This window comes from Cucumis melo, chromosome 3 (assembly GCF_025177605.1).
Source record: "Cucumis melo cultivar AY chromosome 3, USDA_Cmelo_AY_1.0, whole genome shotgun sequence".
NCBI lineage: Eukaryota > Viridiplantae > Streptophyta > Magnoliopsida > Cucurbitales > Cucurbitaceae > Cucumis > Cucumis melo.
The window spans coordinates 21,457,792-21,484,916 of record NC_066859.1 but is presented as its reverse complement, the minus strand read 5'-3'; the positions used below and the strand labels follow the sequence as shown (position 1 = coordinate 21,484,916).

The 27,125-nt window shown below is 35.7% G+C and overlaps 2 protein-coding genes across 2 annotated transcripts; both read right to left on the bottom strand.

Annotated features, from left to right (window-relative positions):
* Positions 1-259: 259 nt before the first annotated feature.
* On the bottom strand, positions 260-3,909 carry LOC103496571 (uncharacterized). Its single transcript, XM_008458485.3, has 2 exons — positions 3,342-3,909; positions 260-765 (listed from the first exon to the last, which is right to left on the bottom strand). Exons 1-2 carry the CDS (start codon positions 3,708-3,710, stop codon positions 556-558), a joined length of 579 nt encoding a protein of 192 aa, XP_008456707.2. The 5' UTR covers positions 3,711-3,909; the 3' UTR covers positions 260-555.
* Positions 3,910-5,981: 2,072 nt separating this feature from the next.
* On the bottom strand, positions 5,982-10,090 carry LOC127148687 (uncharacterized). The gene is made up of 10 exons (XM_051082883.1): positions 9,875-10,090; positions 9,734-9,790; positions 9,426-9,656; positions 9,217-9,354; positions 8,866-9,032; positions 8,676-8,780; positions 8,359-8,482; positions 8,195-8,275; positions 7,535-7,585; positions 5,982-5,996 (listed from the first exon to the last, which is right to left on the bottom strand). The coding sequence occupies exons 1-10, from the start codon at positions 10,088-10,090 to the stop codon at positions 5,982-5,984; spliced, it is 1,185 nt and encodes a 394-aa protein (XP_050938840.1).
* Between the last annotated feature and the right edge of the window lie 17,035 nt (positions 10,091-27,125).

The window sequence follows — 27,125 nt, the reverse complement described above, 5'->3', positions numbered from 1 at the left end:
GACCTTAGTTTTCTTATAAAATTACTTCTAAAACAAACGTTTTACGTTACAAACGATTCTTTTTGCCAAGAGCATTCTAAACTGAACTCGCACGAGAGCCTTTTCTAACAGAATCTTAATAAGAGCATAGAATTTTGATCAAATTAATACAATGCAGCAGTGAATTTATAAACAAAACATAAAACAGAATCTAAATTTACTTCAATCGTACGTATGAGAAACGCGCTATACAAGCAAATCCAAATTATGCAACTCAAAGTGATGAAAGCTTTCACCCAAAAAGTTAAAACTATGGCTCAAACTCAAACAAATTTCAGTCCAGCAAACACAGGCTGCTTATCTACACATATCGAAGAACAAATTAAGACAGGGAATTTATGGTAGCAATGGACCTCGTGCTAGCAACACGGTACAATATTCTGTCTCCTATTTTTGGAAGTTCGAAATTGAGAACCTAGAATCAACGTATTGATTAATGGCTTTCCATTTTCTATTGGAGGATGACATTTTTTTTCTCTTTTTTGAAGGAACAAAAGTAGACGAAGGACTAGACAATTACCAACCGTACTTTTTAAGTAAGTCCCTAGTTCTCTTCCTTGAGCGCGTAAAAACGATAACGACACAAGCTAGAATCCAAGGAGGGAAGTTCCCAGTGATATTAAGTTTCTTCATCCACCCTTGTGAGTCTCGAGAGAGAAACGTTATCAAAATGGTTATAATTGCCACGCCGAAAATGATCCTGGTTACCGGTTTGATCAGGGAATCCTGAAGTAAAGAGATGAACACATGAAGTTAGCCATTTAGTTGAATCTGATTAAAAGAATGAATATAAACAGCATGAAACAAAATTGGTACATATCTCCATCAGTTTGCTAATAAACTGACCGTGTTAATTGGAAATGAATGGAAATTAGCAAACTGATGAAGAAGAGGAGCCATCAAATAGGCAAAGAACAAAAATAACAGTTGGCTTGAGCTGTTAAAAGTCAATTAATAATTAACAGAGGAGCATGGAACAGGACTAAGGTATAGCCAAGAGGAAAGAGTCGAAGAGAGACACGTCCTCAAAACTACTATATACTCAGCAAAAACCTGCGTGTTCGATTCTGCCCAAATAAACCAAATGACGGCAAGAACAAATGAGAGTATATAATACGTTGGAGACTCCTTTGACTCTCTTAATTTTGAAAGTATTCATCCAACTCTTGTTGTAGGGTGCTCTTATTTCTTGTAGTTTCATCTTGTCCATGAAATGCAATCTTTTTGTCGATAAATATACAGACACATGACATACATATAGCAGTCAAGAAAAGATTGAGGGTGGGACAAGTAAAGGAAAATTTTTTTGGGGCAATTCAAGAATATTGAAAAATCTTAAAAAACTGGGATCTTGATGTGTAACCTCACAATTGGACTTCTTGATCATTGCCTACAGGCAAGAGTTGCGAGACAAATAGCTGGATGCTCTCGAGGCCATGTGTTGAAAACTTAAAACATAGCATATACACAGAATTTATGCTCTACCAATGCCAAAGGTTGCACTGCTAACTAGTTGTCATGTCAGCTTAACATGAAAAGTATGAGATAGTTATCGAATGTTAGGATTTCCAACATGTACCTCGATTAATCTCACAAGAAAATTGTCAAATCCCTCTATACTTGGTAATCAAGATAACATGTAGGATATTAAATCTCAAGTAGATGGCCACCATAGCTTGTACCTATTTCCTCTAAGCCATTTATTATTTATATAGTTCTAACCCAGCAGAGACACTGGGTGTGCAAGAACACAGAAGTATTCCAAGAAAACTTTGACAAATTGTGGATCATTTCGAGGCTGTTTGTTTTCGACGATTGAAGAGAAATCAGGAAAGTATTGGAGATCAACTTTCAAACATAGGTGCCCAAACACCCACAGTTATAAATTAAAAATGAAACTAATAGTCAAACGTACAAATGATTTTATATATACATAATTGAATGTAATGTTTTGGCTACACGATCAAAAGAATTCCAAATTCTAAAGACATTATTTTAATTACTAGAAGAAGCCAACTAATTTATTTTCCTTTTCAAAACTGCTGATAGAAAGTCATTCTAAACTTCATTCCAAACTTACTCGTAGGTCCAACGAAGCATTAAAGTTAGCTACAACATAAAATATTTCCAAGATCCTAGGATACGCTAAAATATCCTCTTCTTTGTTAACAGCCAAATGTTCCTGAGAATAGCAAAAATCCAAGAAGATGATATTTGTCCTAAAACAGCAAATGCAAGATAATTTTCTCCATTATACCATGACAACTCTAAGAGAGCTTGGGAGCCAACACCACCGCGGAGTGTTTGGAAGAAATTCTCCACAAATGAGCTACTATTTAACATACTCCTGACAAGAATACAGTTCACGTACTCCACTGCCTTCTGCAAATAACGCACCACAACAACACAGGCACAAAAGCAGCCAACCGCTTAAAGCCATCAACAGTGTGGAACTTCCCCAAGGATAATTGGCCAGAAAAGAAAACAATTTCACCTCCTCAAAGATATTAACGTACCAAATCTTAGTGGAAAAAGGAGCATGCAAGGAAGTTAATACGAGGAATGTCGAGAATCTCCAAATTGAATAAGGCTATTCTAGAAAGTGAATTGTGAAACATCGCCTCCTAAGTATGTGAATGGTAAGATATACTAGGATTGAATAAGTAAAGATACCAAATATTGAAGTGGAAAACATTGGAGAATAGCTTTCGAGGAGTTTGTGCTATTAGCAACCTAACTAGCATCCCAAACATTGAAGTGAAGTCTATACTCATCAGATACAACCTTTTGCAATAACCAATAAGCTATATCTCCACGAATCTAGGAACTCTCCTCGCATTGTTTCGTTTTCCATTCTTAAGAAATAAATTTCCAATAATCAATCCACTCTTACTGTTCATTTCAAGTCAACTTTGAGTAAAAGGCCAGATTAAGGATAGGCTTAGAGAGCGATCGCCCAAACTTACACCCACATATAATCAATCATAAAATTCATAAAAACATGTTACATGGTATCTTACGATTCTTAAACATAAGACCTTCAATTCCTAAACCTCAACTCCAAACAAAGAAAAGTCAAGTGTACTAATACACATCATTAAACAAACAGCAAAAAATGCAGAATAGCACCCACCGCAGCAAAAAAAAAAAAAAATATCGGACGGTAAGGCAACAAACTAAATTTCAAATTCAAACACCTGTAAAACGCATATCTCTGTATATACTTTTTTCCATCCTCATTTAACAAAACCCCAGATAAATCAAATTTTCAAATCGAAATGAATAGAGTCGTGAACCTTTACCTTAGGCTCTCCGTCAATGAAAATTTCGGCTCCATCTCTGTAAGTCAGTATAGACCTGCCATTTCTAGGGTTGAATCGAATGGGGACGCCACGACCGGAGTCAGGTTTGAAGGCGAATACGGACTTGAATCCGTATTTGTCCAGAATATCTCGGACCTCAAGCTGATCTTGATCCCAACCACCGAGGCTTGATTTAAACACATCGATCGGACCTTTGCCCTGACGATAAAGATGGATCTCAACCTCCGGAACCTTCGTCTTCACAGTTTTGGAGTTGAAACTGGGATTCTGGGTCTCAAGAAGAGGTTGCAACTCCGATTTGGAGTTGGTTTCTTGGACTTCTCGGATTTCGGTCTCGCTCTGATCCATTTCGCGCCTTGTGTTTTGATGTACGGTTGTCGGTTGTGGAACTTTATTTGTTCGATACTTCTACTCGGGGATTTGTTCGGGTAAGAGACCTTCTACAGATCGTTATTACTTTATTAGTGCAACCAACCACAGACAGACATCTAGTAGAACAAAATAAAGAAGTACTTAAACAATAAGGCGGTTCTCAAGTCCAAAACTACGACTATACTTATTCTTGTGGTGAGTCCGTAAAAATCCCAAGTATACTCATTCAAATCCATACGTGGAATGGCATCTAAGAAAGTTTTGAATCAATAATCACAAATTGTATCAATTTTAGTTTAGTTTCTACCGATTTAGATTTCGAACCATTGTGCGTCTCTATTTAAGTAAATTTTGATATACTAATTAAAATATAGATATTAAATCCATACAATTATTAGTTTAGGCTTTAAATTGTTTTGCTAATTTTTATATTTAAATTAAATTTATTTTATTTTGTGTTTTAAAATATTTTGATTTTAACGTCTATAAGTAAATAAATAAATAATCCTTATCTAATATAATTAGACAAATTATAATATATATATATTAGATGTCTAAATTTACTTAGAGAATAGTATCTAACCTTCATCCGACGTCATTCATAAATTTATTTAGAATAGTATATAACTTAAGTTGCAAGATCATTTTTTTAATAAAACAATTAGAGTTTGGGAGATTTGAACCTCTTACCTTTATAATGGAAATTCATATCGATTATCAATAAACTAAGTTCATTTTGACAAAAGTCCAAATAGTTTGTGATATTTAATTATTCCATGTATTTAGATGTTTAGGAAGTGGGAGAGTGAAATAAAAATTACAAACTATAAATAAATTAATAAAGGTTGAGGGGGAGTATGCCCATCCCATTGAATCCTACCGTACCTGGAACCCAATTTTATATCTCTTAGCCTAGCTGTGTTCTTATTTTGATTTGTTCTTTTATTAACATTGTTTTTTTCTCTTTTTCTTTTTTACTTTACTTTACATTCGTACTATTTACGTAATTAATGTACACATATTTCTCCCTAAATCTTAGCATCAAATGAACTAATCTCAATACAGTAGAACTGGATAACATATTTTAGCATAGACAAAAAGTAAAAAAATTTGAAATACTGCTCTAATATTATTAGAGTGGAAAACACTTTTTTTTTTGAACTTTAGACTTTGAGTTTAGTTTCTATTTGATAAATGTGTTCCAAAATATAACACTTTCACCCTTTAGGTTTTCATAATTCTCAAATTTAGTCATTGGGATAACAAATCGTCAATGATTTGATGAAAGAACGATGACTTGGCTAATTTTAAATCTAAATGTGTTGATAACGTGACTATTTTAATATTAACAGTATAATTTTTTTTTTGTTGATAAAATAAACTCAAGCGACATTTCTTCGAATGTGGCACATTTCATGTCCATAAAATCACTACTTGGTTTATTTTGAAGCCTTGAAAACGTAAGATAAAAATGAGAATTTGAAGATCTCTCTAATTTTGGCCTCTTTGCCCTGCTAGAGGAGCTATAAAGTAATGGTTTAGTGTTCATACATGGAATGGAATCAATAAAAGAGATTAAGACGGCGCTAAGACAAATATTTGGTCTTGTGGTTTGATTTTGTTTGTGTTGCTTGTTAAGACTCTACCACTTCTTGTTAGTAATGTGATGAAGCTGTATAGCAACATTTTGAAGGCTCAGTTAGAGCTTCATCCATGATTTTGAAAGCGGTATGGAAATAGTGTACGACTTCTAGTTGTTAATCCTTACAAGAAAGCATCCATGGCTGAGATAATGCAAAGTCATCGATTTCAAAAGGGCTTTCAGTGACCTTATTGCTATCAAGATTAAAATAATCACATCATCAATCTATTTATGTTTAAATTAGTTTATAGCCATCATTCTAGACAACTTTGTTGATTGCTATTATATCATGGAAGATCCACTGTCTTGAGCAATTTTTGATGAGACCTTGGTGTACATATTTTGGTTGCTCTCTAAGGTTAATACAACATTCCGACTCAAGTGTGTACTGACAAAAAAAAAAAAAAAAATAACGGAAAATATGCTAAAAAAAAGAGAAAGATTTGTCCAAGAAAAGAAGAAGATCATTCTTTTTCTTTTACACAAAAACAAATTTGTTTTTGACGATTATCAAAAATAAGGAAAACTAAAACCGTTTTAGATATGAGATTAATCTCAATAATTAATTCTTAAAACGACAATAATGTTTTTCAATTTCCTTTTTGCTATGGGTCATAGACCTAAAGTTATTTTGAACATCAGTTAAGTCACTTAAAATTAAGGATAATTGAAATCTAAAAAGCAGCTGCTCACACGAGATTTCCGAAGAAATTTGATTCGTGGAGTTGAACTTGTGTTGATGTTGTATTTACGTTGATTTGATGCGATGTGGTCCAATCTCTAGAATTTGATCCTCTCATTATCTCTCGGCTGGATGCTTATGCTTGATTTGAGGAAGCGAAACACGTGATATTCTTGGAGTTGGAGTCTTGGAAGAAAACTTGGATCTTCAAAGGAGCTTCAATCTTTGAGGATGTTCTTGAGGAGTCTTCTATCTCTTGTGAGAATTCTCTAGACCTTCTGAAGTTCAAAATTTTCCTCTTCACAAATGAAGAGAACTCTTCTATTTACAGAGTTCCCTGATGGACTTTTATGGACTTGAGCCTAGTTTGGTCCATGTATCATACCATGGCTCAATCACATGCATTTTGGTCATATTTTATTTTGAGCTAAATTAAGTTTTTTGGGCTCAATTAGACTTATTTTTGGGCTCAATTGAATTTTAGCCTAAGTCATTAGTAGAAAAAGGGCCTACAATGACAGTTAAATGCTGTCATTAAAGGTTTTCGTGATAGTTTTTTGCAGTCATTGATGCGGCAGTCATGGAAAGTATTTTATGACAGTTGTATAAACTGTCACGAAATGTGGTTTCAATGACATATAATACCTGTCACGAAAGAACTTTTTTATGACTGATTATAACTGTCATTATTTAGTTACGATGACAGTTAATAACTATCACAGTTTACATTTTATGACAGAGTATAACTGTCATTATTTATTTTCGATGACAGTTAATAACTATCATTGTTTATATTTTATGACAGCTTATAACTGTCATAGTTTACATTTTATGACGAAAGATAACTGTCATTGTTAATATTCTATGACTGATATTAAATGTCATTATTTATCATTTATGACACTTTTTAACTGTCATCATTTTACTTACCATGACTTTAATTAACTGTCAATAAAACTTTTTCGATGACAGTTTTATTTTTCAATTTAAATGTCATAGTTGTGTTTTTAGTCACTTTTTTCAAAAGCCCTATTTCTTATTGAATTCTGTATTTGTTGTCGCCTTGCCATTACACATACCATTACATACCAATACAATAACAAATGGAAAAAGGGTGAACGCTTTAATAGAAAGAAACACACTTTGTAATATTGCTTTAATTGTTAGTACAAATGTTTTTTGGTACTAACAAACTATTTTAAATAATTACATTTAAACAAAAAAATTTCCTACCAAACCTATAAAAAAGGCTATACATCGACTAATTGACGAAGTATGGTTTCATTGCTCCAATGGATTGTGGCAAAACCTAATAAGAAAAGAAAAGAAAAAAAAAATAATTCAACAAGACAACACATTCACCCACATAAACACATCACATTCACTTCATGATGAACAACACACTTCAACAACATAGAACACATACACACTTCAAATATGTTTGCCTATTCAACCATAATATGATTGAGTACATACCTTATAGAATGCCATAGGATTCCCTTTTGCCTTGTTAAGACCTTTGTCAACCTAGCAAAACAAAAAAGAACACACTTCAAGATCAATAACACTTCTTTATCTACAACACTTTTTTATGAACAACACACTTCAACAATAATTACATACACACTTCAAGATCAACAACACACTTCAAGATCAACAACACTTCTTTATCTACAACACTCTTTTATCAACAACAAACTTCGACAATAATTACATACACACTTCAAGATCAACAACACACTTCAAGATCAACAACACGCTTCAACAAAGTACAAAGTACAAAAGGAGAGAAAACCAACCTATTGAAGTGCTGAGATTTGAAGTACAAGAGGATAGAAAACTAACCTATTGATTGAACGATGCACTAGAACAAAGTACAAAAGGAGATACTAAATCAATGGAGATAATTTGATGAACTTAAAAAACTGCATTTTAGTAAATTCTAAGATAACCTTACCTCATTGATATTGAACATGACAGTTGTATTTTCCTCCAGCACTGTATTTTTCATGGTAGCTCGAACACAAAAATATGTGACAAAATATATGCAAAATATGTGACAAAATATGTGCAAAGTATATGACAAAATATGTGACAAAATGTGTAACAAAATATCTTATCCTAAGCACAATGTACCTGCTTCCCTACAAACTCAGCCCACTCAGACCTTATACAATCAATGTCATCCTGTGTGTACGCACGAGGTGAATCTTTCATCTGTAGACAATAAAATGGTTCTAAATGAGTTTCATTTACAAAAAAGTATATATGCACGCTAGTTTTATAACTGTTATGCTTACTATCTGTATGATAGAAGTACTCGTTGACATTATGATGTCACGCATGAACCGCATCACGTAATAACCACATTCTACTACTCCTGATTGCTTAGGACACTGGAGATACACATACAAATAAGTTGACCTATGTTAGAAATATGAATTAATTTACAACCCATAGCAACATAGATATTCACATACCTTCACGACCCTTCAAACAGGTTTTTTTCTTGTTCATTATGTTGAACGACCTACAGAATAATATTGGAGTTTGAACTACTTAAAATATTGTCTCATTAAGAAAAAAGGAAGTAAAGGTAAAAGTAAGTATGACATACCTTTCAACTACTTCGGTTACATCTAGGTCAATACGGTTTTTCAAATGGTCTATCCAAAAGGCAGCACCCTTCGTAAGGTTTATTACAACCAATGTCCAATGATTCCTAAATATATGTGTCAAACAATAATACTACATCTTAGACTATTGCAAGCACAATTCCTATCAATAACTTTAGGTTATGAACATACCCAGAATTGTAAGGAATCAGTAAGAGTGGATCGTAATCTGTTCCAAGTAATCGTGCAGTCGATAATTGGGCTCGTTCTTCTTTAAAACTTCCACAACTAATCGACCCAGAATCAACAAACTTGTATAGATTCAAAGTTCTTGATGATTCCATATGGTGTATAGATACCTACGAGTGCATTACAAATACATTGAAATAAGATAAATATTAAACAAACTTATAAAGAGTAACATTGTAATAACATATCTTACATTATGTACGCATTAAGGCAAGCGGTAGCTATTGGTCGCATAGATGTGAAATCCTTCAACGACTCTATCATTATGCAACATTTTCTTCGGACCCCAAATACGTCATGTGGTGTGGTGATTTGAATTGCTGACCCCATATGTTCAACCATTCGTAGTAAGAACCGTAGTGTAACTGGAGCATTTTGAATTAGTGTCGGTGCGAATGTGCTCATATCCTTAGTAAATTCCCCATAATCCATCTACAAAAGATGTTGCAATTATGGTTAATATAAAATGCGACATGTATATCCTTCAATGAAAATTTCATTACCTTTATATTGTTCGTAATGACAAGATCACGTGGCCACAATATGTGTGAACCAACTTCCTGGGACATTTTGTACATCCCTTGCTCTGATGGAATGGGAATTGCACAATCCCCATCCACCACGACATCTACTGCCACTTTAACATTGTCACCTTCTACATCTGAATCAATTATGGTCCCCCATGCAACGACATGATCTTTCGTTTCAAACGCCAACTTGCACGGGGTTCCAACCTATTTAGAAGACATTGTCAAATATGTATACTTCACAAAAGTTTAATTAATAAATCAATTACTTTAGATTCACTAACCTTCATTTTCTCTAACGTCACACCTTCCACCTTCTTATCATCCTTCGCTATGTTGACCTTTATGAATCCAAGTGAATTGTTAGGACAGTATACACATAGAACATGTAACCTTATGGATTAAAGGTCTTTAGAAAAACATACCTTGATGTCTTCATTCAATTCAACAACATCCTCTACGTCTTTTTCTGATTCTAAATCATTTGATAAATCTTTCAAATCGTTCACATTTTCAGCCCCTTCCATGAATGATTTTTCTTTAGAACCCATACCTGGTTCTTCTTTTGAGTTGCCTACGCAATCATCATTCTCTTTCATTTTCAATAATTCCTCCTCCAACTCTTTTATTCTTTTCGCCATTCGATCGTGTTCTTTAGAAGTGGCCTTGTCATCCTCTTCTTCATTTGTTTTTTGTTGTGTTGCGGTATGGAAGTACTTTTTCTTTGTGACATACTTCCCCACACCGCGGAGTATTCAAGAACGATCCTTACCACCCAAAGTCCTTGTTAGAATATCCTCTTCACCGAAAGCATTAGTCGTATTTTGGGTCGCTACAAGTTCATCCTACAAAAGTGCAAAGAATTGAAATTAGTACTTGCTTATACAAAAAAAAGTACAAAAAATGCAAGTACTTACTATAAGATTCACCACTTCCTTCGTCTCTTCATCCAGAATTTGTCCCTTACGATCCATTCTAGCTTGTTTCCAAAATATGGATCGATCAATTTGATCCGATGACGATGCTTTCTATTTATAGTTAAAACACGAAGCGAATGTTAAAGAATGTGGCAAATAGTAACTATAACACAATAAACTATTTAGAATTACATATAATCCTACAACAACTTAAAGGAAATCAGCTTACCAACTCCTCCATAAGATTTGCATACCCCTTTCTAGAGGTTCTGTGGTTGTACTTATGTTTCTTCCGCTTCTTCTTCCCATTTTCACTCTTTTTCTTTACATTTCATTATACAAATTTAATCAATTACCATATGAAGCCTATAAAATTGCAATTCAAATTTAAAGAAGGATAGGAAGCGTTATACTTACTTTGAAGTCTTCCTTCAACCGAGATGCAACAAACTCAGTCCAATGTTGTTGATCTATGAAAGAGTACTCATTCGGCGGAAATTTTAGTTTTTTAACATCATCCAAAAATGGCAAGACATGTGTTGTCGTCAATCTGTACTTGAATTGACGAAAGCATACGCCAGCGTTCTGGATGATAGTCTTCTTTGATCGAGGGTCTACCACAAATCCGGTCTACATAATATTCACATAACATGTTATATAGCAAAATAAATGGATAGTGTACCAAAGTTCAAATGTTCATGACAATTGTTACCTCTATTAGTTCAAATATTTTTTCTTTTATTTCCTTTGGCACCGTAGGCCAATCAGAGTATATAATGGGAACATGGAACCGCACAGTCGTTCCTATGAAACTCTTTAGTTTCGTTGCATTTTGACCAATTGCTTGACCCAACTCGTTGTACTGAATCACTAGTTTTTGACCCTCACTCCTAGCACGAGTTATTTCCTTCATTTCAGTTGGACCACGTTTTCTTTCTTGTGTACTACTTTCTCCTTTTTCCTTAGGTGGAGCAATATCCAGTGAATCAACCATATCTACGATACTAATCTAATAGTAAAAGAAGAAACGGTTAGTAATAACCATAATTACAGTACTAATGGAAAAGTACAAAAAATAATTAGATTCGAAATAGAACACATAGTACTTTAGCAAATTGTTCTTTCAAACGCTAACATCATGATTAACTCATACTAACAATAATACAACACATACTACTTCAAATATGGCAAATAAAAGACTTAATAATGTTCAAAGTTGTAAAAAAAGTCTTCAACATGAAATAAGTTTGCTTCATAACAGTACGGTTCGTATCTCTAACTGTCTTTGTCCTGCAAATTAAGAACGACCATCATTATCATTAAACATAACCAAAAAAGGACATTCAAAGAGAGTTTAATTACTTTACATACGTATGAAAGTCAAGTGGTAACCCATGTGCCTTTACAGTCAAGTCTAGTGTATGCATCCCCACTTTCATTAATGTCACTTGTTGAATTCCATTTTGAGACTGGGGGGTAGTGCGGGAACATATCTCCAAGGTCATCATTAGCACATTTGTACGGAAAGTCTTTTTGTGGTGGCCTTACAACAACCGACCATCTTGGATCAATAGGATCTGAGACATAAAAGACTTGATGTCTGTGTGTGGCAATAATGAAGGAATCTGAAGAATGTCCAATTCGGCTAAGGCCAACCAACGTGAAATGAAGATCGTCTATTCGAACTCCATTCTTATTTTCAACCCATTTGCATTTGAAAAGAACAGTATTAAACGTATTGTAACTAACTTCCCAAATGTCTTCAATGATCCCATAGAAAGACATGTCACCAATCACTGGATTTTTGTCTTTCGCACTAGAGACCTGCATTGTCGTTGCCACTAACATAATCCCACTATTTTGAATAGTTCGATGGTCATCACGGGACTTAGTGTGGTAAGAACATCCGTTAACCATATACCCTTTATACGTCATTACACCACAAATTGGGACCATGTGCAAGCCATCGTATTGTGTTCGAGACTACCTTTCCTTCATGTAATTCACACATCACCTATTAAAAAAAAGAGTTATATGTTGGGACTGGTAAACAATAATAATAAAACAACATGGATGATTTGAAGTTTTCATTCACCTTATCTCGTATCCATGCACCGAATGATCGATTATGTTCAACTTGTAGCCACTGTTCATTTTTTGCTCTTCTTGGGTTTTCAATTTTGAGATGGTTCATATGTTCTCTACAATATAGGTAATAAATATAAATTATGTGTTCTTAAGGGTAATTTAATGGTGTTAGTGTATGATGATAAGAAATCATACTCTATATATGGATGTACTTCTTCAGTGTTCTGTAAAATGTGAAGATGTGCTTGCTTCAATTGTTGCATATCAGGGCAGACATAGGTTCTCGCTGACAACGGCCTATCGGTTTGTTTCTCTTCCCTTGAATTTAGTGATCCAAGACCAATTTCATCTGATCCAGAAAGGAAGTCCGAACAGAAGTGAACAACCTCTTCACATACATGTGCTTCTGCAATGCATCATTCAGGTCGATTTCTATTACGAACAAAACTTTTCAACACTTTCATGTATCTTTCAAATGGGTACATCCACTGCAAATATACAGGACCACAAAGTTTTACTTCTCTCGCAAGATGAACAACCAGATGAACCATAATTGGAAAATACTTCTCAAGATTACATAAAGTCATAACTATATCTTCTTGCAATGCATCAAGCTCTGATACGGAGAAACTTTTAGCACAAATCGCATTGAAGAAAAAACACAGTCTACTTAACAATAATAAATTTAGCCTAAATTGAGGATAATTTACAACTCATAATTCGTGTATAGTAAGAAACCCAAAATAAAATATAAACGGATGAAAATTAATTATATATGTGTGTTATAATCTCCCTACCTTAAAAACTAGCTTTAGTCTTGAATTATTTTTTCCAAGTTTATTATTGAGTTACTTAGTTGCTCTATGATCTTTCAAAACTACAAGTGAACCGTAACCTTAACAATTTCGCTTTATGAAAAACTCTTAATATTTTCAATAGTTTTTTTAGATCAATTTGTGCAAAGATTTGCTAACAACATTTCTTAACAATAATGCACCAAACACAATGCACACCTCAAATGAAACTAGTGATGATCATGTTAACCAATAAGTCACTTAACTATAGTATTTCATATCTATAAAGATCCAATATAACTTTGGTGCAATCTTCCTTTTATTAGGAAAACATACAACTCCTTTTATATAGTTGCAATTGAAGAAAGCATGTGATCGCCAAAACAAACTTTAAACTAATGACCCAACAAACTTTAAACTAATGACCGAACAAACTTTAAAAAATTAGATCCTCAATTTAGGACACTAATAACGTTTCCCACTATCGACTCCAAATTAAAATAACCCAGCACCATAAACTATAAACATCGATAAACTTCACACTCATGAAACTAACATTAGGACATATGTTCTCTAGTGTCTTCTCTATTTTCGCCCTATGCCTCTTAACTAATTCGTAATCAATATTAGTGATACATTGGATTCACAAATTTCATAAACTATAAACTCATCCTTACATCAATCAGAAAAATTTACATTGTAATTTAATTGGGTATTAAATCAATTCTAGAACCTTATGAAATTGGAGATGGATATTATGTATCAGTTAAAAAGAAATGGATTAGAACCTGGGTACGTGAAAGATTCGGAGCTGCGCGGATGACGGGTGGACTCAGTGCGTCGGCTGGGTACGCGGATCATGGCTGGACTGGGTGCATCGGGTGTCGACAATCTGGACTGGGTGCGTCGATCGTGGCTGGGTGTCGGGTGTCGGCTGAAGCTGGGTGTACGGGCGTCAGGCGTCGGCTGAAGCTGGGTATGCGTGTGCCGACGGAAGCGGTTGGTCGAGCGTCGGACGAAGCACGGCAGTCGCGCGAGCGTCAGCTGAAGATGGTTGGTCAGGCATCGACTGAAGGTGGGGGGTGTGCGTCGGCGGAGGAACCACGGGTACGCGAAAGTTTCGGAGGAACCACGGGCATCGGCTGAAGGTGGGGGCGCCCGTCGGCGGAGGAACCACGGGCGTCGGCTGAAGATGGTTGGTCGGTGTGTCGGCGGAAGCGTCGTGGTCAGTCGTCGGAGGAACCACGACAAATTGAATAAAGAGGAGGCGCGCGCGGTGGTTTTCCTTTGGAAGGGGAAGGGGAAAATTGAAAGGAAAATTAGGGATTGCGTTTTTTTAATAAAATTAGGTTTTTTTATTTTAATAAATTATATTAAAAAATCATATACTCTTTTATGATACTAAATAACTGTCACGAAAAATAATATCCGAAAACAACGTTTTTTCCCACCAAAAAAGCGCATTTTTACATATTATGACAATTGTTTCTCCTCTCCTCTCAATTTTTTTCTTTACAAATGTCATAGAAAGTGATTATTCTTGTAGTGAGTAAATAATATTTAATTGAACCAAAATAATTAATTTGATCTAATTGCCATAATAAAGACACAAGAATCATTAGAATTGTCCAATTTGTTTTTAAATTTAATTCGGAACACATGCCCATTTTTAGTTAATCCCAAATACAATTATTTTAGTAAATGATGTGACAATTTGTGATTGGTTCCAAAATTTCTTATTCAACAAATGCCTCTTTCGAGATTTATACACGTGTATGATAACATTTTTTTTTGCTCAATTTGACATATCGAATTAATCAAACTATTAATTTAGTACATGAGTTTGATTTAAATTTGAAATAAGGGTTGGGATATGGTCAATCCTTAATTTGAGAAAAGTTTAAGGCTTTATTCCTAACTTAGTTTTGTTTTGAGGATAAAAATTTGGTGATTTTTTTTTTAAAAAAATGGAACCAAAGATAAGATTTCTAGCATATCCTAATTTGACTTTAGATGCCGACCAATTTTAATATTGGGATAAAATGACCAAATTTAATTTTGAGATAAATATGAAATCTCAATCTTGGGATAAAGTTGGATTTATGACTCCAATTTAAATTTGAGATAAAACAAATAGAGATAAAATCTAAATTTTAATTTTAATTTGGGGGTAAAATCTAAACTTTGAAATATTCAAATATGCTTAATTATCTCAAAAAGTGGAATTCGAGATTTTATTCCAAGATTAACATAAGATAATTGAATTTTAATTTAATTTAAAAAAAATTAAAATCATTAAAATATGTTTAAATATCTCAAAAGTGAAATCTGAAATTTTATTTCATGATAAAATAACATAAGATAATTCACCTTTAATTTTAATTTATTATTTAATAATTCCAAATCCTCTTAGGAATTGAACTTGTTAGTCTTATAAATAGACCCCTACCTTGACCATTGTTTACTCATTAAGTAGAATAAAGGTATGAGAGAAGCAACTCCTCTGTTCCTTCTTTTTTTTCTTTTTTTTTTTAAGCTTTTGAAGGTCCCATGCAAGTATATATGAGGTTACAGTCTCCTTGACGTCCTACTTCTTTGATCGTCAACTTTTGGGGTTTGTTCATGATAGACATGCAACTCTATCATGACGCCCTCCTGCTTCTTAGGGTTTGTTCATGATAGCCGATAAGTCTCTATCATAACACCCTCCTACTTCTTAGGGTTTGTTCATGATAGCCGATAAGTCTCTATCATGACGTCTTCCTACTTCTTAGAGTTTTGTTCATGATAGATATGAAACTCTATCATGATGTCCTCCTACTTCTTAGGGTTTGTTCATGATAGTCGATAAGTCTCTATCATGACACCCTCCTACTCTTTAGGGTTTGTTCATGATAGCCGATAAGTCTCTATCATGACGCCCTCCTACTCCTTAGGGTTTGTTCATGATAGTAGATAAGTCTCAATCATGACGCCCTCCTACTTCTTAGGGTTTTGTTCATGATAGACATGCAACTCTATCATGACGTCCTTCTCCGTCCACTTTTACTTTCATATATCCTTTGTTCCAAGACCACATTATCAGCACACTAACTTGCTTCTGGTGATCTTATTTTGCAGAACGATGGTTTACTTCACAGAACGATTCTTGTCTGGAGTTTGACACATTGTAGTTTCTTCTGATAGAAATCAGCCGAGAGAAGATGAACTTAATTTCCTTGTGGAGAAGCCATGAGCTGGCTCTTTTGTAGATCGTTGGCCACGTTTAAACAACTTAGTTCTTCCCAGATTGTCTATGAAGATATTTTTATCCGTGGGAAACACTGCATGGGTCCTACAGTCTTCTATCTATAACGAGGTTTCTAATTCTGATAGAGTTCTTACCCTCGGACAACGTTTAATTGAAGGCCAAACACGTTGGGGTGCTATGACCAAGGTCTATGGAGAGTTCTGCTTTATTGACTGCTATTGGGAGTGGCTAGCGCTTGTAGTTGGTCGAAATGCGCGACTTCTTTACAGTGCTCGTTTATATGATGTTATAGCAACTTCTTTGTACACTTTTGATCGTAATGGTGATGTTGTTCGAGCATTTTGTGAAGCATGGTGTCCTTCGACTAATACTCTTCATACTATGGCGGGCGAATTATCCATTTCTTTATGGGACCTGTGGTCCTTTAAGGGTCTTCCCATTAAGGAAGATCTTTACGAGGAAGGGATCCCTTGTTTTAAGGAATTGACCTCCTCGCGAGATCTTCCGATATCCTGTCAATATCTTTTTCAGGCGTATTATTCAATAGTTTGTACGCAGAGGAAGGATCGCACGACATCCTCTAAGAACGACTCCCAAGTGACTATTAGCTCCTGGATTTTATTTTGGTACCTTGGGTCCAGAAGGTATGATAAGCCAGCCACACGGAAACAAAAGAAGGTGTCACGCTCCAAATCTACCTAGAACCCTGATGGTTCGAAGATCCAGGCTTGTGATTGGTCCTCTAGAGAGAACATGTTATTTGTGGAACTTGGAATTAGGAATGATCTGAAGGATGAAACGTATTTAGCTCCCTTCTTATCTTGTTGGTTATGCCTTTGCGTATTTCCATAGAAAGGATCATTTCTTCGTCCCGAAGTATTTATGGCTGCAAGCTTAATGGCCACTGGCGCTATTTATAGTCTTGCAGTTTCAGTTTTGGCAAACATATATCATAGGCTAGGTTTGATAACCAAAGCCTCCAATCTGATAGGACGCATGAACTTTCACTTTCCTATGCATTATGTCCATGGCTGGTTAACCCATTATTTTGTCACGCATTATCCACTTCCCACAGAAGTTCGAGGCCCCAAGATGACTACTTTTTCGGCGAAAGTGGGTCTATTTATTTTAACAAATATGAGGCGCGAGAACTGATCCGTAATGGTGCAAGAATTCAGTGGCACGCTAACCTCCTGAACAGGAATAAACATGAACGCATGGTTGATACCCATGATTCATCGTTTTTGCAGATTTCTTATTTTGTGAGCATGCGTTCCTACTACTTGTCCTCTCGCTGTAGAAATACTTGGATCATAACATCATATAGTTTGTATTGATTTGGACGGCAATTTGGCTTTTACCAGGATATCCCTAATGATATAAGGAACATGCCACCTGCGATCACACTAGATAATATGTTACATCATTGGAGAATATGTATGAGGCGTAATACTTTATCTGAGTTATACTTGCCCGCCGTTCGTTAGAGCCTTGCAAGCATGTGACGTAGCGATTCACAGACTGGTGGGCCATGAGACACCGACAGTGGCGGTGAGAAGGGGGGCTGACAGCCCGAGTAACCACTAAGCTAATGATAAATATTAATAACTAAGTAGTTTTCTTTATATATATTATATAAAGACAATAAAATTGAGAGGGGGCTCGAGCCCCCCTGGGCCTATGCTAAATCCGTTGGTGGACACGGGACATATTTTGAGGATAACATACATCATTTGGTGAGTAGTGTCATTCCTCCCCCTTCACAACCCAAACTACCCAAGAATCGAGGAAGCAACCTGGGTGGTAAAGAAATTCGCCCGATTGAGGCGATGGCTGCTACTCTCGAAGAGGAGATAAAGGAGCATAAAGATGATAGCGATAGTAGCAAAAGTGATCGTCATTAGAAGAGACCTTTGAAGAAAGCAAAGGTATCAGGTGATGATTCCGACAAGAAGGGGTTAAAATGCTTTGGGAGTCCCTAATGTTCCACCACTGGTTTGCACATTTTCCTTTCTTAAAATTAATTGTTTACTTCTGTAGTCGCCTTTGAACGCTCATCTTGAAGGCCTCGTAGAACTAGACAGTGATAAATCTTTGAATTCATGCAGTTGATTCGACCATTGAGGGAGTTGGTACCTCGAAGACTCCCGTCTCTAAACCAGCCGAACAGTCCTTACGTCCATCTTCTCTTCTCGAGGAGATTTATCAAAGCAAGATGACAGTGGGAGTCCTCCATTCAAAGGAGATGCCTGCCCTAAAGAACCCTTACAGAAGGTCAGCTCGAGACATGCTCCCCTTGAGTATTCTGAATCGCCTTTAGACCCTTCTAATAGATAGATTACGAGAAGCCCTAAACCTTTTCAGTGGGTTGGTGAAAAGGTGGTTTCAAACTTCTTCAAGAAAACAACCTTATGTATGTGGGAGGATATACAAGATAAGATCATGCAAACTCCTTTTGAATATGTCCCAAGACTTATACCAGAAATAGCAACAGTTCTCTCGGGGATTGAGAAGATCCATGCAGATAGCTTGACTCCTCTTGAAGAATATCTAAATAGTTATCTTAAGAGGGTAGACAATTTCAACGATGTGCAATCTTCATATTCTGCACAGTTGTTGTCAATAGATAAAGCTCGTCAATTAGATGAGAAGACCTCTGCCATTGAGGAAACTTTAACTTTGATGGAACAACTACGAGGGGATGCCAAAGTTATTCAAGAAAGAGCCACACAGTTATCTTTAGAAAAGAAGGAACTGGAGAGGAAACTTCAGAGCATAAATGCTGAATCTGAACAACTGTCAATCTTATTTTGCGAGAAAACAAAGATCATAGATCAGCAAGAACTAGAAGTTGTCAAGCTCCAGGATGAAGTTAACACCCTTGAAGGCACCCCTGCTATTACTGAATAAGCGATTGAGGCCCTGGCTACGATTCGCAGGAGCATGGAAGCTGCACGAGAAGAATTTAAGAACTTCAAGTGGAAGCTTTGATTTATGCTCCCCTTTGCCCCCTTTTCTTTTGTTGCAATCCTTGTAAATAAAAATTGTTGAATGATAATGCAAAAGAATTTTTTTATTCTAGTGTGGCTACATTTACATTTATCTTGCAATTATTACACATGAGATGACAACGAAACATGATTTTTTTTTACGTGTGACTGAACTTAAAGTTTCCCTTAAGTTACCTACGTACCCTTTATAAATATAGGGATCAATTCATAACGTAGTTCAATGAATTTTTTTACTAAATAATGACGTTAAGCATAAAATTTCTTAAGAAACTTGCTGTTGATTAAGCCAATTTTTAACCATCTCGATTAACAATTTTGTATGCGCCGTTTGTGTACACCTCTTTGACAATGTAGGATCCATCCCATTTAAGTGTGAACTTATTTCTTGTATGTCTTGTTGTGATGATTGATCTTCTTACAGCCAGTACTAGATCACCAACTTGAAAGGAGCGAGGTTTGACGTGTTTATGAAAAGCTTTAGACATTCTCGCTTGGTAACATTCTCATGCTTGTTGAGCTTCTAATCGCTTTTCATCAAGTATTTCTAACTCTTGAAGACGTAACTTGACATTGTCTTCAGTGGTCAACCCCTCTTACACTGCCATTCTTAATGATGGGATTTCTCTTTCGAGGGGAAGGACAACCTCTACATCGTAAACGAGCGAATATGGTGTAACCCCTGTAGGAGTGCAATGAGTGGTTTGATAAGCCTACAATGCTTCATCGATTATTTCTTGCCAATCTCTCTTCGACTTGGAGACAATTTTCTTTACAAGATTGCATAACGTTTTATTGAATGCTTTTGCTAGGCCATTTGTAGCTGCGTTATACATAGATGACTTGTATTGCTTGAACTTGAATTTTTCACATAATTTATCTATCGTGCTATTGGAGAATTGCCTTCTATTATCTGTCACGATCCGGTGAGGAATACCATATCGATAGATAATATGGGTATGAATGAAGTTCGCCACATTCTCTTTCTTGACCTCTCCCAAGGGAATGGCCTCAGCCCACTTTGAGAAATAATCTGTTGCTGCAAGGATATAAGAATGTCCTGCTGATGATTTCGGTTTAATAAGGCCAACAAGATCAAGTCCCTAAGCCTCAAACGGCCAAGAAGCCACGGTTGGATGTAGAGGCTCTGAAGGTTGATGTATGAAGTTTGCATGGTATTGACAAGCTTCAAACTTCTTTGCATAGTCTATTGAATCTTGAACCATCTTAGGCCAATAATAGCCCATTCTTCTCAGCTGAAATTAAAGCTTCGGTCTCGATTGATGTACTCCGCAAACACCTGCATGTGCTTCATTTAGAGCTTTTATAGACTCTTCCTTTCCGAGACATCAAAGAAAGAGTCCTTCAAGAAAACGACGATATAAGGCTCCTTTGTAATAAATAAAGCGTGCAGCTCTTATTCGTACCTTAGTTTTATGACGAGAATCCTTTGGAAGCTTTCCATGCTCAAGATACTCTATGATAGGTTGACGCCAATCTTCTTCATCAATCAAATGGGATGTCGTTATGTTCGCTTCCTGACATTAAAAAAAATTGGAGGCATAATCCATCGTTGACAAAGTGGTATATTTAGAGCTACGTTATCTGACATCATCAAGGCAGTGGCCAAATTTTCCAATGCGTCTGCTCTCTTATTTTCTGTTCTAAGGACATGCTCCAGCATCACACTGTCAAACCTTTCCATTAATTGTCGAGCATAAGCGAAGTATGGCTTCAAGTCTTCATGTTTCACATCATACTGAAGTGATAGCTGATTTATCATTAACTTTGAATCACGATAAATTTCTATGAGTGATACTCCGATCTCCAATGCCATTTGAAGGCCAATTATCAAGGCCTGATATTCAGCCATATTGTTTAAGCAAAGTTCAGTGAGCGTAGAACTATAAGGCAACATATATTTCTCAGGAGAAATGAGGACGATGTCTGCCCCCACACCACTTTTTCGTGTTGTGCCATCAAAATATATAGTCCAAGGTTCCATAACTTCCGTGAAGAAAACTTCATCATCTGGCAAGTCTTCACATAACTTCCAATCTGAAGGAATTGGGTGGTCTGCCAAAAATATCTGTCAACGCTTGTCCTTTTATCGCCTTTTGGGAAATATAGACAATGTCGTATTGCTGGAGTAGAACCACCCATTTGGCTAAGCGTCCAAAGATAATCGGCTTAGACAGAACATACTTTATAGGGTCCACCTTTGCTACTAGATGAACCGTGAAGGCCTGCATGTAATGCCTTAACTTATCGATGGCAAAGAAAAGTGTAAGGCACATTTTCTCAATGGGAGAATAGTTAACTTCGACCCTAACTAAAGTTCTGCTTAAATAGTAAAGAGCACGTTCCTTTCCTTTCTCCTTCTCTTGCGCCAACAATGCGCCTAAAGACCTTTCTTGTGCTGCAATGTACAGTATTATTGGCTTGCCCAGTATTGGAGCTCCTAATACTAGGGTATTGAGCAAGTATTTCTTTATGCTATCAAAAGCATTCTGACAAGCCTCATCCCACACAAAATTTTCTCCTTTTCTCATCAACTTTTGAAAAGGTTGGCACCGACCAGCCAGGTTGGAGATGAACCTTCGAATGTAAGCCAATCGTCCCTAGAGACTTCTTAGGTCATGCAAACTCTTTGGCCTTGGCATCAATCTTGGACTAGTCTATCTCGATCCCTCGATGTCTTACGATGAAGCTGAGAAACTTTCCTAAAGTTACACTGAACACGCATTAGAGAGGATTCATCCTCAACTGATACTTTCGCAAGCGATCGTACACAACTTTTAGATCCTTCAAATGGTCTTGTCGTCTCTTGGATTTGACCACAAGGTCATCAACATAGCATTCGACATACTTATGTAGCATATCATCAAACACTTTTTGCCTAGCACGTTGATAAGTGGTGCCAACATTTTTCAATCCAAAGGGCATCACCTTGTAATAATATATTCCCTTTGGAGTCCTGAAAGCTGTCATTTCTTCATCTGAAAGAGCCATTCGTATTTGGTTATATCCATACGACCCATCCATAAAGGATAGCGCCCCATGTCCAGTAGTTGCATCAACCATGATTTCTGTGATGGATAAAGGAAAATCATCTTTCGGGCATGCATTATTCAGGTCACGTAAGTCTACACAAACGCGAAGCTGCCTGTTCTTTTTTATGACAGGGACAATATTTGCTTTCTATGTGGGATGTTTGACTTCGCGAATGAATCCTGCTTCAATCAACTTGTTGACTTCAACCTCGATTTGGAGAATAAGCTCTGGTAAAAAATGTCGTTGTGCTTGCTTAATCGATCGATACCCTAGTTTAATTGCGAACTGATGGACTGCTACCTTTGGATGAAATCCTGACATCTCCTTGTACGACCAAGCAAAAAGGTCCTTATACTCTGTAAGCAAACTCATATACTTACCCTCCTCTTCTTCACTGGAGAGAAATGCACTAATGAAAGTTGGATGTGGTTCTTCTATTGTACCAAGGTTTACCTCTTTCAGCTCATTTACGGTAGATTGGCCACCATCCTATAGACTCTGTGGGGCATCTTCCACGTCTTCTTTAGGAATTTCAATCTCTATTTCCTCAAGAATGATGATGTATGACATGAGATTCCATCTTCTCCTTGTTCTAAGTCTTCCTTTTCAGGATTAGTTGAACAAGTGCGAGGGTCTCTCGAAGAGTCATATAATCTTTTGCATAGATATGGTGAAGCACTTAAACATACAAATCCAGGTACAATATTTCACATGGAACTCGAAGATGATCGTTTCTTCAAATATCTTTTTATGGCTATTAATTCATGTGTCAGATGATTCTTAAATTGCATTAAATCGGTTATAGTCATGGATGGAACATTTCTTAAGAACAAATATCGAGGTCAGTTGATAGTTTCCATTTGCTTAGATGGTAACAATCAGATTTATCCTCTAGCCTTTGGAGTAGTTGATAGAGAAACAAATGACTCAATACAATGGTTCTTAGAAAAATTGAAAGGTGCAATAGGGGAGGTGCCTAATCTAGGCTTCGTTACAGATCTGAAAACATGCTTCTCCAAGGGTATTTCATCAGTTTTCCCTTCTGCATTCCATGGCCTTTGTGTCCAACATTTGACTCAAAATTTGCATGATAAATATAAGAATGACACGGTTGCTACTTTGTTTTACAATGCATCGAGAACATATCCTGAATCAACGTTTCTAAAAGCATTGAGAAATATTCTTGCATTTCCTAATGGTTCATGGAAATATTCAAATGACGTTGGAATAGCACGATGGTCTTGTGTTCACTGTCCAAGAAGACGATATAACATGATAACAACAAATATAGGAGAGTCCATGAATTCTATACTAAATTACCTAGAGATTTGCCTATTGCTTCATTCCTTGAACATGTTCGAGCTTTGCTACAACGTTGGTTTTTGGAGCATCGAGAAGAAGGCATTAAAGTGACGTCTACATTGACTAAATGGACAGAGTTAGTTCTACAAAAGAAACAAGAACGAGCTTTGACAATGAAGGTCAACCCAATTGACTGTTACCAATTTCATGTCAAAGATTTAGATGAGGTCGTAAATCTTCAGACTCAAGAGTGCACCTACAAGGAGTTTCAAGCTGAGCAATTACCATGCTCACATGTCATTGTTGCAGCACGGGATCACAATATAAATGTTTATAGTTTACGTGCTAATTATTACACTAATGAATGTTTGTTAACAACATATGTGGAGGTCGTCAACCCAGTTGGAAATTAGTGAGATTGAAAGAAAAGCGAAGACTACGTACATACGACTGTTTTACCTCCGAAAGTAGTCAAAAGAGTTGGTCGACCAAAGAAAAAGAGGATTCCAAGTGTTGGTGAAGCTTCAAAATTGCATAAGTGTGGTCGATGTAAAGAAATAGGTCACAACAAATTAACGTGTACCAATCCAATTTTATATACCGAGCAGTCGAGCATACAAGATTAGAAATTTCTCTACCAATGTTGTTTTCTTTTCGTACTGAAACATGCTTTAGTTTGTTATTTATCTGTCTGGATGTGTTTTCTTTATGATGTCTTCGAACATTCTTACTTTATGTGCTTGTAGATAGATGAAGAAGACGAAAATAACAACTGGCTTATTCATTTAGGAACACAAAAAACATATGTATTGACACAGGTTTTATTTTGTTTAATATATAATTTGGTTTCACGATCCTTTAAATATAGAAACGATCTTTTAATGTAACTAAACGATCATTTAACGTAACTAAACAATCGTTTATGATAACTAAATGATCATTTATGATAACTAACTAGTCAAAAGAGTTGACTACTTTCGGAGGTAAAACAGTCATATGTTTTAAACGATCGTTTATATATTTCACATGACTGTTCGTTTAGTTTGTAATTCCTTAATTTGTATATTTTTTAATTATTTGCTACTCAGCTGCTTTAATTTATATCTTTTTTAATTCTTTGCTACTTAGCTGCTTTCATGATCGTATATACATATTTTAAAGATTGTTTTGACTTAATTACACGATCGTTTATATATATATTAAACAGTAAATATATTAAACAGCAAAGAATGTGATTCAACATTTTAAAAAAAGTACTCAAATTTACAATATTGCCGCTTGGGTAAAAACAACCAATAAATGATCGCTTATTTTCTAAACGATCACTCGTATTTTCTAAACGATCGTTTATATATATTACACGATCACTTAGTAAGTAAACGATCACTTGTATTTTCTAAACGATCGCTTATACTCTCCTTTCATTCATTAAACGATCTTTAAGCGATTATTTAGTAATGTTTAAACGATCTTCTTAGTAAACATGCATAAAAAATATGATCGTTTATATAAAGCACACTGATATCTAAAAGAATATTAAGCGATTTCTTAAACATACAGGTGAAGAATATTAAGCGACAATTTATATGTATCACACTAATGTAAAAGCGATCGTTTACCTACAAGTAGTTTTGCAAACAAATATCATAAACTACGTTTTCTCTAATTTATATAGCATTTATGCTTTTACATTATAGAGAAGAATCGATACTTGTGATTTATTTACATATTTCGCAACATACATGATATACAACTCCTACAAATCTCGCAACAAAATTCAATACATAGGAGTGTTTGTCCATAATTGAAAAGCCAATTGTTTTTTGAAATATAACATGTTTTCTTGACATAATGTATCTAAATCAAAATCAACAGCTATGTACTCAAAATACTTAATGGTGAATACGCCATAATCACTATTATTTCGTTTTAGTGGAATGGAGTCAACAATTACAACTGGTCAAGGTTCCTTGTATGTCGATGATCCACTTGTCCTAGCAAAGAATCTAGTACTATCTAACAAATTTGACACCAACTCTCGAATCGGCAGTAATATGTTTCTCATCTCTTTGGCACTTGTAAATGATGGAAGCGAATCTCATACCTTGACTTGACAACTTACTAAATCCAAGCATAATAGAACCCAATGGTTGGCATGGACATTAAATGGAGAGTAAACGTAATCAACACTTGGCCAAGGATCTTGGAAGTCCTATTTCAACCCGACAACATAGTTAACCAACCTATACTCTTCCTTCCAGTCAAACGGGCGATTCTCTTTAATACATTCTTTGTATTGGAGCCACTTCGCAACTAAAAGCCGCTGCAAAGAAAAAATACAAACGCAAATATCAGATCGAAAGACAAATATCAAACACAAATACATTCCAAACAATAAAGATTGTGTCTGAAATTGTGAAGATTTAAGCAGAAGGTATCCCGACAGCCTTAATCTTGAAGCGAATGAAAAGAAAAAGTGCATCCAAATGCTGATAGAAACAAAATTCTAATAGAAACAAAAGTAAGCACTAAATGTATAGAACCATAACAATAAAAAATTATAATAGCATAAATAATAAGATAATCTCTTACCTCATCCCCCAACTACCGGTGACATATAAACAAGTCTCTGAAAAATATATTCGATTTTTTTCCATGAAAAGTTTCATACACCTCATCGTTTGTACGTTTGTCTGTAATCCAAGCTCTAAGTCTATCTAAATCGACATCAAGTATTTTGTGCATGGGATCATAAACAATTGGTTCACACTGAGAGGTGGTGGTGGTTGATGTCGTAGACCGTTTAGGTAGAGTTGTGAATGGAGTTGAGAGGTAAACACTTGCACGCTTCCTACGAGCGTGACGAATGTGTGGTCGTTAAGTGGGACATTGTTCTATCTCTGTGACGTCTGAAGTTTTTTCCCAGTGTCCTCAATTTCAACTTCATCTTCAACGACATCTATTGACTCCTCTAAACCAATCTCAACCTTCTTCTCCAATACGTCGATTAGCTTCTCTAACTCAATATTAAACTTCACCACATTACTTATGTCATCCTCGTTTGGCATCCTCAACCAAGGAGGGGTATCGACGGTGTGAACATCTTCGTCGCCCTATGGAAGCTCATAATGCATTAGTATGGATAATGATAGAAATTAAACATCAATATTAGCAAGAACATGGAACCAAACCTTCTTTTTAAGTTCAATATGTTTCGCCCCATTACTTGTCATCCACCTTTGGCATCCTCAACCAATGAGGGG

What these genes read in the sequence shown, in the direction of transcription:
- LOC103496571 (XM_008458485.3), bottom strand. Translation starts at nt 3,710, where the DNA reads ATGGATCAGAGCGAGACCGAAATCCGAGAAGTCCAAGAAACCAACTCC. An exon ending in TCATTGACGGAGAGCCTAAG is followed by an intron (nt 766 to 3,341) that starts GTAAAGGTTCAC and finishes TCTTTACTTCAG; the next exon opens with GATTCCCTGATCAAACCGGT.
- LOC127148687 (XM_051082883.1), bottom strand. Translation starts at nt 10,090, where the DNA reads ATGGCGAAAAGAATAAAAGAGTTGGAGGAGGAATTATTGAAAATGAAA. An exon ending in TCATTACGAACAATATAAAG is followed by an intron (nt 9,355 to 9,425) that starts GTAATGAAATTT and finishes CATCTTTTGTAG; the next exon opens with ATGGATTATGGGGAATTTAC. An exon ending in AAATCACCACACCACATGAC is followed by an intron (nt 9,033 to 9,216) that starts GTATTTGGGGTC and finishes ATGCACTCGTAG; the next exon opens with GTATCTATACACCATATGGA.